This window comes from Zalophus californianus, chromosome 9 (genome assembly GCF_009762305.2).
Source record: "Zalophus californianus isolate mZalCal1 chromosome 9, mZalCal1.pri.v2, whole genome shotgun sequence".
In the NCBI taxonomy this organism is placed as follows: domain Eukaryota; kingdom Metazoa; phylum Chordata; class Mammalia; order Carnivora; family Otariidae; genus Zalophus; species Zalophus californianus.
The window spans coordinates 73062295-73078695 of NC_045603.1; the positions used below are offsets into that span (position 1 = coordinate 73062295).

The following is a 16401-nucleotide window of genomic DNA, read 5'->3' on the forward strand; positions in this document are numbered from 1 at the left end:
AATTTAAGAAGTAGGTATCACAGAATTACTTTTTTGTTTTCAGAACCACAGTATTACCAATACATTTTTTCCTCTTTCAAGTAGCACACAGAGAATCAGATAAAATACAGAAACTTCTATAGTACGCGTTTTATTCATAAGATATTTTTGAAAGAGTAGAATTAACAGTTATACATATGAGCTTAAAAAAGAATTACTTTCTAATAGTCAAACCTTTTTTAAATTAATTTTTTATTTAAATTCAATTAATTAACATATAATGTATTACTGGTTTCAGAGGTAGAGGCCAGTGATTCATCAGTCTTATATAACACCCAGTGCTCATTATATCAGTGCCCTCCTTAATGTCCATCACCCAGTTACCCCATCCCCCCCACACCCCTTCCCTACAGCAACCCTCAGTTTGTTTCCTATGATTAAGCAACTAATTAATCATTGAATACTACATCAAAAACTAATTATGTGTATTATATGTTGGCTAATTAAACATAATAAAAAAAGAGAGAGTCTCTTATGGTTAATTTCCCTCTTTGATTTCATCTTGTTTTATTTTTTCCTCTCTTCCCCTATGATCTTCTGTTTTGTTTCTTAAATTCCACATATGAGTGAGATCATATGATAATTATCTTTCTCTGATTGGCTTATTTCACTTAGCATAATACCCTCTAGTTTCATCCATATCATTGCAAATGGCAAGACTTCATTTTTTTTTTTTGATGGCCAAGAAGTGGTCCATTGTATATGTATACCACGTCTTCATTATCTATTCATCTGTCGATGGACATCTGGGCTCTCCGTAGTTCGGCTAATGTGAAAATTGCTGCTATAAACATTGGGGTGCAGGTGCCTCTCAGATCACTACATTTGTATATTTGGGGTAAGTACCCAGTAGTGCAATTGCTGGGCCATAGGGTAGCTCTATTTTCAACTTTTTGAGGAATCTCCATACTGTTTTCCAGAGTGGCTGTACCAGCTTGCATCCCCACTAACAGTGTGAGAGGGTTCCCCTTTCTCTTCATCCTCACCAGCATCTGTTTTTTCCCGACTTGTTAATTTTAGCCATTCTGATCTGTGTGAGGTGGTATCTCATTGTGGTTTTGATTTGTATTTCCCTGATGCTGAGTGATGTTGAACATTTTTTCATGTGTCTGTTGGCCATTTGTATGTCTTCTTTCTAATAGTCATACTTTCAAATAACTTGATTACACATAATTAGCCTTGAAAAACTATTGAAATAACAAGCTAGAATTCTAGGTTTAATTTTTCATAGGTTTTATGTTTCATTTCCTAGCCCATTTACCTATCAGAAGTACAGTGATTAAGAATGTGAACTTTGAAGTCAGAGTTCTAGAATCTTAATTAGCACTATTGTCTATATTTTCAACTGTAAAATGGGGATAACTAAATGAACTATTGGGACTTCATCAAGATAAAAAAATCCTAGAAGGTAACATAGGCAGTAACCTCTCTGACATCGACCATAGCAACATTTTTTCTAGATATGTCTCCTGAGGCAAGGGAAATAAAAGCAAAAATAAACTATTGGGACTACATCAAAATAAAAAGCTTTTGCAGACAGAAGACATGAACAGATATTTCTTCAAAAAAGACATCCACATGACCAAGAGACATATGAAAACATGTTCATCATCACTTACCATCAGGGAAATGCAAATCAGAACCACCAGGAAGTATCAACTCACACCTTCCAGAATGGCTAAAATCAACACAAGAAGCAATCATTGGTGAGTATGTGGAGAAAAAGAAACCCTCTTGCACTGTTGGTGGGAATCCAAACCAGTGAAGCCACTCTGGGAAACAGTATGGAGTTTCCTCAAAAAGTTAAAAATAGAACTACCCTGTGATCCAGCAATCACACTACTGGGTATTTACCTAAAGAATACAAAAGCACTAATGTGAAAGGATAGATGCACCCCTGTGTTTATAGCAGCATTATTTATAATAGCCAAGATATGCCAGCAGCCCAAATGTACATCTACTGATGAATGGATACAGAAGAGGTGGTGTATCTATATACAGTGGAATATTACTCAGCCATAAAAAAGAATGAAATCTTGCCAATTACAATGACATGGATGGAGCTATAGAGTATTATGCTAAGCAAAATAAGTCAGTCAGAGAAAGACAAATACCATATGATTTCACTCATACATGGAATTTAAGAAACAAAAAAATGAGCAAAGGGAAAAAGAGAGAGAGACAAACCAAGAAATGGACTCTTTATTACAGAGAACAAACTGATGATTCCCAGAGGGGAGGGGAGCGGTAGGTTGGATTCAACAGGTGACAGGGAGTAGGGAGTGCACTTGTGATGAGCACCGGGTGTTGCATGGAAGTCTTGAATCACCATAATGTACACCTGAAACTAATATTACACTGTATGTGAACGAAATGGAATTAAAAACTTTTTTAAAAAGACTCTCTGCAGAGCATTTAGAACAATGGCACATAGTAAATGCACAAGAATTAGTAGCTAATGGCAATATTACTACTCATAATATTGATACTATGATATTTTACCTTTTGCGATGATTAGTACCTGATATTTTATATGGAAATTTCATATTATTATTCATTTGATTCTTATAATCAGCAAATAAGGCAGACAAGAGAGGTATTGTTCTATTTTTATATTTATAATCATGAGTCATAAATACTAAAAATATGGAAAGCAGATCAACTTTTTTTTTTTTCATATAGTCAGCTCCTTCCCAGTTCTAAAACACCAGGGCAGAATAAATGCTGCATGTTAATCTTGGGGAAATTATTTTGGGTAAATTTGAAATCCAATCATCTAAATAGAAATTTACAATAAACATGGGCCATTCTGTTCTTTTCAAAGTCATCAAGAAGTTTAAGAACTTTTTTAAAGAATGTTTCAACCTTAATAATATAACAGTAATTGTTATGATTTACTGAGTGCTTACCTTGCAGAATACATTAAGCGATGTACATTTTCATTTTATTTAATATTTATAACTGTCTCATGATGTGGATTTTAATAACCCCCTTTCACAGGTGAATTTCAGAAGTTTAGAAACTTCCCCAGGGGCCCACCACAAGTGTTACGACAGGGATTCAAATACAGATCTCACTTGAAAGTCAATGTTCTATACTAGGCTATGCCACAGTGCTATGCTATCTACTAGCTTCTTAGACATGAATGAGAACAGTTATATCCTTACACATAAAAAAAAATTTCCAAGGAAGCCTACTCTCTACTCACTTAATCCTTAAAACATGAAACATGTTTCATGTTTTTAAGCAAAGCTGGTAAGCACCTAATTTTGCAAGGACATCACATACTTTAGAAGAAGCCTACTGAAGTTCTACTTAGACTAGCTAACACTTTGCTTAGAGAAATGCTTTGCTTTAGTTAAAGATGGAATTAAAAACTATGTTTCTGGGGGGAGGAGCAAGATGGTGCAGGAGTAGGAAACCTAAATTTTCGTCTGGGTCAGGAATTCAGCTGGATAGGGATCAAACCATTCTGAACACCTACGAACTCAACAGGAGATCGAAGAAAAGTAATAGCAGCAACTCTCTGGACAGAAAAGCGACCACTTTCTGGAAGGTAGGACGTGCGGAGAAGTGAATCCAAGGCCTGAATCTATATTCAGGAAGATAGATGGTGGGGGGGTGGTTCTGTTGGCTGCTTCTGGCAAGTGATAGAGCAGTGGAGCACAAAATTGGAACTTTGAGAAGTCAGCTCCACTGAGGAACATCGCTCCAGTGGCTAAGCAGGGGTGGAACCCTCTATGGGACAGTGTGGTCTCGGGACCCTCAGGGTCACAGAAAGACTGGGGATGCCTGAGTGTGACAGAGCTCCCAGGTATCAGAGCAGGGAAGCCGGCTGCACAGACAGAGCCGAGGAGTGGGCTCTCAGCTCAGGGTTGCCATAAACCATGATCCGCGGCACAGTCGGGCCACTGCTCTTCCAGCAGGGACCCAACAAGCAGCAGATCTGGGGAGATTCCCCTTCCTCCCCTGGGAGGAGCGGCATGGGAGCACACCACAGGGATCTGCTCGGTTTGGAGAATTCACACGGGGTTGTGAGCCAGAGCTAGAAACGCTCGGTCATAGGCTGGGTCAGCACGGAGTGTGGCCAGAGACCGGGGAGACGGGAGTGATTGACTGCTTTTCTCTGGGGTCTCACTGAGGAGTGGGGCCCCAAGTTCTCAGCTCCTCCAGGGCGGAGATTGGGAGGCTGCCATTTTCACTCTCATCCTCCAAAGCTGTACAGAAAGCTTGCAGGGAACAAAAGCTCCTAAGAGCAAACTCGAGCAGATTACTTAGCCTGGCCCCCGGCAAGGCAGGGCAATTCCGCCTCCAGCAAAGATATTTCGGAACCACAGCAACAAGCCCCTCCTCCAGAAGATCAGCAAGAACAGCCAGCCAAGACCAAGTTTACAGATCAATGAGAACAGCAGAACTCCAGCACTAGGGGAAAACTGCACATAGAATTCATGGCTTTTTTACCCCTGATTCTTTAGTCTTTCAAAGTTAATTTTTTTAATTTTCTTTTTTTTTTGAATTTCTCTTTTTCCCATTTTCAACCAACATCTTATCAAAACATTTTTTAAAAATTTTTTTTTATTTTTCATTTTTAGAGTCATAGTCTATCCCTTCATAGTAGCTAACCTTATTTTTGGTGTATATATATATATATATATATATATATATATGTTGTTCTCTCTTTAAAATTTTGGGATACAGTTTCTAACAGACCAAAATATATGCTAAATCTCTAGTGTATGGCTTTGTTCTGGTCTCCTGCCTGATCACATTCTCTCCCCTTTTTTCTTTTCTTTTCTTTTTTTTTTAAATCCTCTTCTTTCTTTTTTTCAACCAACACTTATCCTATCAATTCCTTTTATAAAATCTTTTATAATTTTCATCTTTACAGTCATATTCCATCCCTTCATCGTATTAACCCTTATTTTTGAACATATGTAAGTTTTTCTTTCTTTAAAATTTTGGGAGGCACTTTCTTCTAACAGACCAAAATATGCCCAAAATCTAGTGTGTGGCACTGACCTATGAACCAGCCTGATCATATTCTGGTTTTTTCTTTGTTTGTTTTTTATCTTTATCTTTTTCTTTCTTTCTCTTTCTTTCCCCCCAGTTTCAGGTCTCTTCTGATTTGTTTAGTGTATATTTTTCTGGGGTCGTTTTACCCTGTTAGCATTTTGTTCTCTCATTCATCTATTCTCCTCTGGACAAAATGACAAGACCGAAAAAATCACCTCAACAAAAAGAACAAGAGGCAGTACCAACTGCCAGGGACCTACTCAATATGGATATTAGTACAATGTCGGAACTAGAGTTCAGAATGATGATTTTAAAGATACTAGCTGGGCTTGAAAAAAGCATGGAAGAGATTAGAGAAACCCTTTCTGGAGAAATAAAAGAATTAAAATCTAACCAAGTTGAAATCAAAAAGGCTACTAATGAGGTGCTGTCAAAAAGGGAGGCTCTAACTGCTAGGATAAATGAGGCAGAAGAGAGAATTAATGATATAGAAGACCAAATAATGGAAAATAAAGACGCTGAGAAAAAGAGAAATAAACATCTACTGGATCACAAGGGCAGAATTCGAGAGATAAGTGATACCATAAGATGAAACAATATTAGAATAATTGGGATCCAAGAAGAGAAGAAAGAGAGAGAGGGGCAGAAGGTATATTGGAACAAATTATAGCAGAGAACTTCCCTAGTGTGGGAAAGGAAACAGGCAACAAAATCCAGGAGGCACAGAGAACCCCTCTCAAAATCAATAAAAATAGGTCAACACCCCTACATCTAATAGTGAAACTTATGGGTCTCAGAGACAAAAAGAAAATCCTGAAAGCAGCTCGGAACAAGAGGTCTGTAACCTACAATGGTAGACACATTAGATTGGCAACAGACCTATCCACAGAGACCTGGCAGGCCAGAAAGGACTGGCATGATATATTCAGAGCACTAAACGAGAAAAATATGCAGCCAAGAATACTATATCCAGCTAGGTTGTCATTGAAAATAGAAGGAGAGATAAAAAGCTTCCAGGACAAACAAAAACTAAAAGAATTTGCAAACACAAAACCAGCCCTACAAGAAATATTGAAAGGGGTCATCTAAGCAAAGAGAGAGCCTAAAAGTAACATAGACCAGGATGAAACACAGACAATATACAGTAACAGTCACCTTACAGGCAATACAGTGGCATTAAATTCGTATCTTTCAATAGTTACCCTGAATGTGAATGGGCTAAATGCCACAATCAAAAGACACAGGGTATCAGATTGGATAAAAAACCAAGACCCATCGGTATGCTGTCTGCAAGAAACTCATTTTAGACCCAAAGACACCTCCATTGAAAGTGAGGGGTGGAAAACCATTTACCATGCTAATGGACACCAAAAAAAAGCTGTGGTGGCAATCCTTATATCAGACATATTCGATTTTAAACCAAAGACTGTAATAAGAGATGAAGAAGGAGACTATACCATACTTAAAGTGTCTATCCAGCAAGAACATCTAACAATTGTAAATATCTATGCCCCTAACATGGGAGCAGCCATTATATAAGGCAGTTAATAACAAAAGCAAAGAAACACATCGACAACAATACAATAATAGTAGGGGACTTTAACATCCCCCTCACTGAAATGGACAGATCATCTAAGCAAAAGATCAACAAGGAAATAAAGACTTTAAATGACACACTGGACCAAATGGGCTTCACAGATATATTCAGAACATTCCATCCCAAAGCAACAGAATACACATTCTTCTCTAGTGCCCATGGAACATTCTCCAGAATAAATCACATCCTAGGTCACATATCAGGTCTCAACTGGTACCAAAAGATTGGGATTATTCCTTGCATATTTTCAGACCACAATGCTTTGAAACTAGAACTCAATCACAGGAGGAAAGTCAGAAAGAAATCAAATACATGGAGGCTAAAGAGCATCCTACTAAAGAATGAATGGGTCAACCAGGAAATTAAAGAAGAGTTAAAAAAATTCATGGAAACATATGAAAATGAAAACACAACTGTTCAAAATCTTTGGGATGCAAAAAAGGCAGTCCTAAGAGGAAAGTATATAGCAATACAAGCCTTTCTCAAGAAACAATAAATGTTTCAATTACACAACCTAACCCTACACCTAAAGGAGCTGGAGAAAGAACAGCAAAGAAAGCCTAAACACAGCAGAAGAGAAATAATAAAGATCAGTGCAGAAATCAATGAAATCGAAACCAAAAGAACAGTAGAACAGATCAATGAAACTAGGAGCTGATTCTTTGAAAGAATTAACAAGATTGATAAACTCCTGGCCAAACTTATGAAAAAGAAAAGAGAAATGACCCAAATAAATAAAATCATGAATGAAAGAGGAGAGATCATAACAAACACCAAAGAAATACAAACAATTATAAGAACATATTATGAGCAACTATATGCCAGCAAATTAGATAATCTGGAAGAAATGGATGCATTCCTAGAGATGTATCAATTACCAAAACTGAACTAGGAAGAAATAGAAAACCTGAACAGACCTATAACCACTAAGGAAATTGAAGCAGTCATCAAAAATCTCCCAACAAAAGCCCAGGGCCAGATGGCTTCCCAGGGAAATTCTACCAAACATTTAAAGAAGAATTAATACCTATTCTTCTGAAACTGTTCCAAAAAATAGAAATGGAAGGAAAACTTCCAAACTCATTTTATGAGGCCACCATTACCTTGATCCCCAAACCAGACAAAGACCCATCAAAAAGGAGAATTAGAGACCAATACCCTTGATGAACATGGATGCAAAAATTCTCACCAAAATACTAGCCAGTAGGATCCCACAGTACATTAAAAGGATTATTCACCACGACCAAGTGGGATTTATCCCTGGGCTGGAAGGTTGGTTCAACATCCACAAATAATCAATGTGATACAATACATTAATAAAAGAAAGAACAAGAATCATATGATCCTCTCAATAGATGCAGAAAAGCATTTGACAAAGTACAGCATCCTTTCTTGATCAAAACTCTTCAGATTATAGGGATAGAGGGTATATACCTCAATATCATAAAAGCCATCTATGAAAAACCCATAGCCAATATCATTCTCAATGCGGAAAAACTGAGAGCTTTCCCCCTAAGATGAGGAACATGGCAGGGATGTCCACTATCATCACTGCTATTCAACATAGTATTAGAAGTCCTAGCCACAGCATTCAGACAACAAAAAGAAATAAAAGGCATCCAAATCGGCAAAGAAGAAGTCAAACTCTCACTCTTTGCAGATGATATGATACTTTATGTGGAAAACCCAAAAGACTACACCCCAAAACTGCTAGAAGTCATACAGGAATTCAGTAAAGTGGCCGGATATAAAATCAATGCACAGAAATCAGTGGCATTCCTATACACCAACAACAAGACAGAAGAAAGAGAAATTAAGGAGCCGATCCCATTTACAACTGCACCCAAAACCATAAGATACCTAGGAATAAATCTAACCAAAGAGGCAAAGGATCTGTACTCAGAAAACTATAAAATACTCATGAAAGAAATTGAGGAAGACACAAAGAAATGGAAAAACATTCTATGCTCATGGATTGGAAGAACAAATACTGTGAAGATGTCAATACTACCTAGAGCAATCTACACATTTAATGCAATCCCTATCAAAATACCATCCACTTTTTTCAAAGAAATGTAACAAATAATCCTAAAATTTGTATGGAACCAGAAAAGACTCTGAATAGCCAGAGGAATGTTGAAAAAGAAAATCAAAGCCGGTGGCATCACAATTCTGGACTTCCAGCTCTATTACAAAGCTGTCATCATCAAGACAGTATGGTACTGGCACAAAAACAGACACATAGATCAATGGAACAGAATAGAGAGCCCAGTAATGGACCCTCAACTCTATGGTCAACTAATCTTCGACAAAGCAGGAACGAATGTCCAATGGATAAAAGACAGTCTCTTCAACAAATGGTGTTGGGAAAATTGGACAGCCACATGCAGAAAGATGAAACTGGACCATTTCCTTACACCACACACAAAAATAGACTCAAAATGGTTGAAAGACCTAAATGTGAGACAACAGTCCATCAAAATCCTAAAGGAGAACACAGGCAGCAGCCTCTTCAACCTCAGCCATAGCAACTTGTCTTCCAAAGGCAAGGGAAGCAAGGGCAAAAATGAACTATTGGGACTTCATCAAGATAAAAAGCTTTTGCACAGCAAAGGAAACAGTCCACAAAACCAAAAGACAACCAACAGAATGGGAGAAGATATTTGCAAATGACATATCAGATAAAGGGATTGTCCAAAATCGATAAAGAACTTATCAAATTCAACACCCAAAGAACAAATGATCCAATCAAGAAATGGGCAGAAGATGTGAACAGACATTTTTCCAAAGAAGACATCCATATGGCCAACAGACACATGAAAAAGTGCTCAACATCGCTCGGCATCAGGGAAATCCAAATCAAAACCTCAATGAGATACCACCTCACACCAGTCAGAATGGCTAAAATTAACAAGTCAGGAAAAGACAGACGTTGGCGGGGATATAGAAAAAGGGGAACCCTCCTACACTGTTGGTGGGAATGCAAGCTGGTGCAGCCACTCTGGAAAACAGTATGGAGGTTCCTCAGAAAGTTGAAAATAGAGCTACCATACGACCCAGCAATTGCACTACTGGGTATTTACCCCAAAGATGCAAATGTAGTGATCCAAAGGGGTATGTGCATCCTGATGTTTATAGCATCAATGTCCACACTAGCCAAACTGTGGAAAGAGCCAAGATGTCCATCGACAGATGAATGGATAAAGAAGAAAAAGAAGTCCACACAATGGACTATTATGCAGCCATCAAAAGGAATGAAATCTTGCCATTTGCAATGACGTAGATGGAACTGGAGGGTATTATGCTGACCGAAATAAGTCAATCAGAGAAAGACATGTATCATTTGATCTCACTGAGATGAGGAATTCTTAATCTCAGGAAACAAACTGAGGGTTGCTGGAGTGGTGGGGGGTGAGAGGGATGGGGTGGCTGGGTGATAGACAATGGGGAAGGTATGTGCTATGGTTAACGCTGTGAATACTGTAAGACTGATGAATCACAGACCTGTACCTCTGAAACAAATAATACATTATACATTAAAAAAAAAAAAAAGAAGATAGCAGGAAGGGAAAAAGGAAAGGGGGAAATCGGAGGGGGAGATGAACCACGAGAGACTATGGACTCTGAGAAACAAACTGAGGGTTCTAGAGGGGAGGCGGGTGGGGGGATTGGTTAGCCTGGTGATGGGTATTAAAGAAGGCAGGTACTGAATGGGGCACTGGGTGTTATACGCAAACAATGAATCATGGAACACTACATCAAAAACTAATGATGTGGGGCGCCTGGTTGGCTCAGTCATTAAGGGTCTGCCTTGGGCTCGGGTTGTGATCCCAGGGTCCTGGGATCGAGCCCTGCATCAGGCTCCCTGCTCAGCAGAAGCCTGCTTCTCCCTCTCCCTCTCCCCCTGCTTGTGTTTCCTCTCTTGCTGTGTCTTTCTCTGTCAAATAAATAAAATCTTTAAAACAAACAAACAAACAAAAAAACCTAATGATGTAATATATGGTGATTAACATAGCATAATAAAATTTTAAAAACTACAGGCATTAGAAAACAAAAACACAAACAAACAAACAAAAAAACAAAAGAAAGAGAAAAAACAAAAGGAAACAAAACAAAACAAAAACTATGTTTCCATGCAGTATGTGCCCTCCTTAATACGCATCACCAGGCTGGAGCACTGGGTGTTATTTGCAAACAATGAATCATGGAACACTACATCAAAAACTAATGATGAATTGTATGGTGATTAACATAACCTAATAAAATAAAATTTAAAAAAATTTAAAAAATAAAAACTATGTTTCATTCTATGAAAGAGTTTACAAAATAGGAGTAAAAGTGTTAACAAATGTTAACATGAACAAGAGCATTATGTACATCTCAAGGAAGCAGGAAAAATGTTTTCTTTGCTGGCCTCGGCTCAATAAATCATCATCAGAGGTGAAATTATAACTCAGAGTTTTGATTTATATGTTCTATGATCAAGCAATATTGCCTACTAAAACTTTTGCGTTTAGTGGAACAGAGGACATAATTTTATTTAAATATGTAAAGCTAAAGTTTCCTTTGACCCAAATACTTTTCTCTTGTGCTTTCTCAGTTGGCAGGGGAAAAAAAAATTAAGCCCAGACTATTTCTCCATTGTGTAGCAATCTGAACTTATTTTTCAAATCCTTGCTTATGTTTCATAAATACTATAAAATTCAGTTATAGGGAAAATTGTATTTCAACAGTTTTCACTAGAAGCAAGAACTTTAAACCAGATGACATTTTGAGATTTTTTTTTCCTAGTATAAAATTGTAATGATATGTTTTTAAATGAACAGAAAATTCCTGGAAGTTTGCTCAAGAAAATGAACAGTGGTACCCACTGGGGAGTATTATTAAGAAATAGGGAAAATCTTTTCAATCTAGTGCACAAAAAACACCAAAGACTCTACTTCCTATTTTCTTTCCCTTTGTCCAACTTTATTTAGAAAGTTTAATAAAGGTGAAAATTTAGTTGAGGGATAAAGAATAGGGCAAAGAGCCTGAATTTTTTCCAAATGGGAGAATTAAGCCTTGAATATTTGGGATTTGGAATTGTTGTCCTGAGTGTATGTGTCAAATTTTGGCAGTCATTTTGCTCTTTGAAAATCAGACTTTGCCTGCTCTGATCTATTTTCTGATATTCCCACAGATAAATATTTGATAACGCCCTCTCTCTCATAGGTCCCATGGTTTTGGTTTTGCATAAGCTTTTCTTGTTACAAAATAAAGCCATAAAAATAATAAAAGTCATCAAATTTTCAAATATTATAAAAATGTGTAATTGAGAAAGTAAAGGTCTCATCATTCCATTCCTGGAGGGGTTTGTGGTGTGTGTGTGTTTATAGAAATGCAATCATAATTTATATAAATGTATATGCATGTATATATCTACACACACACAAAATTCTGCAGCTTGGTTTTCATATAAAAAATATTCTAGTACATTTCTACATCAGTATGCATATATGTAACCAAGTTTTTAAAAATAGGAGCCTTGCTTTTTGTATAAATATCCAACTGAAAGTCAGTAGTTAAGATGTTGTGAGAGGTGGTGTGAAGATAGACCTACATATAAATCTTAGCTCTGATCTCTAGCTGTGCAAACTTAGACTTGTCAACTACTCTGTGGATTTCAATTTACCCACTTATAAAATGCAACCAGTAAGATCTAGCTCAAAACGTTGTGGAATAGATGATGAGAAAACTCATATAAAGTACCAGGCACATGGAAGCCATTTAAGTTAGTTTCTGTCTTACTCTTTGTAGACTTTGCAATAGGCCTCTGTAAATTGTTGGTCTTGTGTTCTACCATCCTCCAAAATAAGCATAAGTATACCAACTTTTTAGAGATATTCAGAAACAAACAAATTTTAAAAGTGTCCGTATTTGGAATTCTTAGAACATGTTTTATCAGTATAAGGAATTATTACCATTAAAAAATATGAAATCTAGGGTATCTGGGTAGCTCAGTTGTTAAGGATCTGCCTTTGGCTCAGGTCATGATCCCAGAGTCCTGGGATCGAGCCCCACATCAGGCTCCCTGCTCAGTGGGAAGTCTCCTTCTCCCTCTCCCACTCCCCCTGCTTGTGTTCCCTCTCTCACTGTCTCTCTCTCTGTCAAATGAATAAATAAAATCTTTAAAAAAATAAAAAAATATAAAATCTAAAACAAAATGCTTATAAATGAGGCTCTCTAGTTTATCCAAGCATATGTTCTGTAAGATACCAGGTCCTTTGTGTCAATAATTTAAACTTGCCAGGAATCGATTGTCCAGGGTAAAAACAGTGACGATTAAACAAATGCCTTATAAAAATATATATTGTTATATGTTTTTAAGGATGGGATGCTGTTATGGATTGGAAAGATGTTCTATCAGGAGGGGAAAAGCAAAGAATGGGCATGGCTCGCATGTTTTATCATAGGTAAGTATGCCATCGTTGTAACTAAAAAAAAATCTTTGGACAGGATTCGATGTCCTCATCTTTAGTTTAAAAATATCTTCCTGGGGAATGGAGGGATGGGCAAAATGGGTGAAAGAGAGTGGGAGATACAGGCTTCCAGTTATGGAATGAATAAATCACAGAAAAAAGGCACAGCATAAGGAATATAGTCAATGACATTGTAATAGTGTTGTCTGGTGACAGATGCAGCTACATTTGCGGTGAACATAGCCTAATGTATAAACTTGTCCAATCACTATGTTGTATACCTGAAACTAATGTAACACTGTGTGTCAATTATACTCAAATAAAAAAGAAAGAGAAAAAGGAAAAATGAATGCTTAGAATTTACAGGTTTAATTTTCTTGTTATTTTTTTCATGTGTTGGAAATCTCCCAGTCTTTTTTTCTATTTCTTAGGTTGAGTAATGTTAGATGACAAAATTAAATTTTAATATATCCTAAGTTTGAAAAGATTATTGCTAATTTTAAAATGTGATGAATACATAACTACTATTATATTGTGGTGAACACAGTAGGTAGGTATTCAATACTACTTCTGAATTAAATTATTAAAGTCAAACTAAATTAGCTTTTCAAGTACTCAGTAGTCTATTAAGTGCAGTAGAGCTCTCCTCCTTAAAAATCAGACACTTATCTAATGCAAAAAGGAACCAACCAGCATAGGTCTTAACGGACTCAGAAAAAGAGAAATACAGCAAATAATTTCTCTTGATAAAACTTTTCTTTCTGCAATCAGCTCCATAGCCTTTTGAGTTTCAAGGATACCAAGCACCAGAGGCTGGAAAGAAATATTAAAGCTATTCTGAAATATTCTTCTTATATGTCCTATTCTTCTCTGAAAAAGATCTCTCTCTGCCTCTGTCTGTCTCTTTCTCTTAATCTTAGGCCTCTGGCAATGAGAATCAGAGTTGTATGCAAAGCAGGAGGCAATCAGGAATTATGTGACTCAGTGTTAATAAACCATCCTGAGAAAAAAGGACCAAGAGTTATGTACATGAATGCCTAAATGGCACAGTTTATGGTTGTAAACTGGGGCAGATGTGACAGTCTGAAGGAGTTGCAATAGAAGCAGTAATACTTTTGTAGGGAACTTTAAAAAACTGATAAAAGGAGCAAAAATATATATATATCATGGAAGCCTCATTAAATACTTAGCAACAAGTTAGCCCACACTTAGCGATGAGTTGGCTATCATTTTTTAAAAAAACTTTTATTGGGGTGCCTGGGTGGCTCAGTCGGTTAAGTGGCTGCCTTCGGCTCAGGTCATGATCCCAGGGTCCTGGGATGGAGCCCCGCGTGGAGCCCTGCATCGGGCTCCTTGCTCAGGAAGCAGGCTCCTTGCTCAGAGGGGAGCCTGCTTCTCCCTCTCCTTCTGCCTGCCTGCCGCTCCCCCTGCTTGTGCTCTCTTTCTCACTCTCTCTCCCTCTGTGTCAAACAAATAAATAAAAAATCTTAAAAAAAATTAAAAAATTAAAAACCTTTTATTATAGAAAAAACACCAAAACTCCATCAAAGAGAAAATTGTAAGTTGAATCCCACATTCCCACCACATTGATTCACCAAGTGCAACATTTTACCACACTTAATTTATCTTTTTTTAATTCTGAAGCATTTTAAAGCAAATCCCAAATATCATGGCATTTTTTCCTAAAAACTGTGACATCAAGAAAATATAAGAATATTTTCTTTCATAATAACTACCTTATAATCATAGCTAATAAAATTGATAAAAATTAAAGTCATTAATACCAGGCTCATATTCAAAGTGTCACTAATTGTCTCAAAAATATTTTTTATAGTTGATCTGTTCAAACATATTGAATTTTGTTGTTATATCTTTTAATCATTTTTAAACTAAAGTCTCTGCTACTCCGTGCCCCACCACCACTCACCCTCCAATCTTGTATGTCATTGATTTGCTAAAGAAATAGGACTAGAGATAGAGAAAAACCTGAGGGTTGATGGAGGGAAGTGAATGGGGGAGGAGCTAGATCGTGATGGATATCATCACTTGTGATGAGCTGAATGTTGTATGTAAATGACGAATCACTGAATTCTTCTCCTGAAACCAATATTGAGCTGTATGTTAACTAACTAGAATTTAAATTAAAAAATAAAAGATATAAGAAAAAAAAGAAATAAGTGTTAGTTGTCCCATAAGAATATTGCTCATTCTAGATCTGATTACTTCCTCATGGAATCTTTTACCTCTTTCTTTAATCTCCTAATTTTCTTATAAACTAGAAATTAGAGCTAAAAGCTTAATTATATTTTAATTTAGCCTTTTTAATAAGAATATAACATATATTTATCATTGAAAAAGGAACATATTATTTAAATAATTTTATTAAAATATAATAATATGTACATTTCATAAAAGTAGAAAATTTAGATAAGTAAAAAAAATCTATTATCTCATTACCTATGTTAAATAACAAAAATTCAGGTAAATTTTAAAGAAACAATTGGCTTTATTGAACAATTCATGAATAAGACAGCATCCCATCTAGCAAGTAGAGAGGAGCTCCAGAGGTCTACAGAAAGGGAATAGTTTTTTTTTTTTTTTAAGATTTTTTTATTTATTTGACAGAGAGAGACACAGCGAGAGAGGGAACACAAGCAGGGGGAGTGGGAGAGGGAGAAGCAGGCTTCCTGCCAAGCAGGGAGCCTGATGCGAGGCTTGATCCCAGAACCCTGGGATCACGACCTGAGCCGAAGGCAGATGCTTAACGACTGAGCCACCCAGGTGCCCCAAGGGAATAGTTTTTAAAAGCAGAACAAGGAAGTCATGAACAAACTCACCTCCTACATGGAGTCTAAAGGGTCTTATTAGGTGGATTACCTCACCAATGCTGACCAGGAAATTCTAGACTGACCAGTTCAGATTACATTCCTGGGAAGGTTGAACCTACAATTAGGTTAGATATTAAGCCCCAGTTTGGTGACATGGACCTAGCACAAGTGACTCCATTTTAGGCCTGTATGTAGTGTCTAGCCAGAGTTTTCTAATAAGAAAAAATATTGTATTAATAACATGGTATTTTGGAATTTAAGAAACAAAACAGATGAACATAGGGGAAGGGAAGGAAAAATAAAATAAGATAAAACAGAGAGGGAGGCAAACCATAAAAGACTCTCAACTATAGGGAACAAACTGAGGGTTGCTAGAGGGGATGTGGATGGGGGCATGGGGTAACTGGGTGATGGGCATTTTGGAGGGCACTTGATGGAATGAGCACTGGGTGTGACGTGCAACTGA

The 16401-nt window shown here is 37.0% G+C and overlaps 2 protein-coding genes across 26 annotated transcripts in view; one reads left to right on the plus strand and one right to left on the minus strand.

Annotated features, from left to right (window-relative positions):
* Positions 1 to 16401, minus strand: part of C9H12orf40 (chromosome 9 C12orf40 homolog) — a 228712-nt gene that overhangs the window by 206036 nt on the left and 6275 nt on the right. The window contains exon 3 of one of the 23 annotated variants that reach the window (XM_027592530.1): positions 1659 to 1717. The exons of the other annotated variants lie outside the window; for them this stretch is intronic. Coding sequence (XP_027448331.1) covers positions 1659 to 1717 — 59 coding nt within the window. The remainder of the gene's footprint in view (positions 1 to 1658; positions 1718 to 16401) is intronic. 23 annotated transcript variants of the gene reach the window in all.
* ABCD2 (ATP binding cassette subfamily D member 2) overlaps positions 1 to 16401 on the plus strand; it is a 73116-nt gene that overhangs the window by 45056 nt on the left and 11659 nt on the right. For all 3 annotated transcript variants that reach the window (XM_027592526.1, XM_027592529.1, XM_027592528.2), the window contains exon 8: positions 13017 to 13101. In XM_027592526.1, the coding sequence (XP_027448327.1) occupies positions 13017 to 13101 (85 nt within the window). The remainder of the gene's footprint in view (positions 1 to 13016; positions 13102 to 16401) is intronic.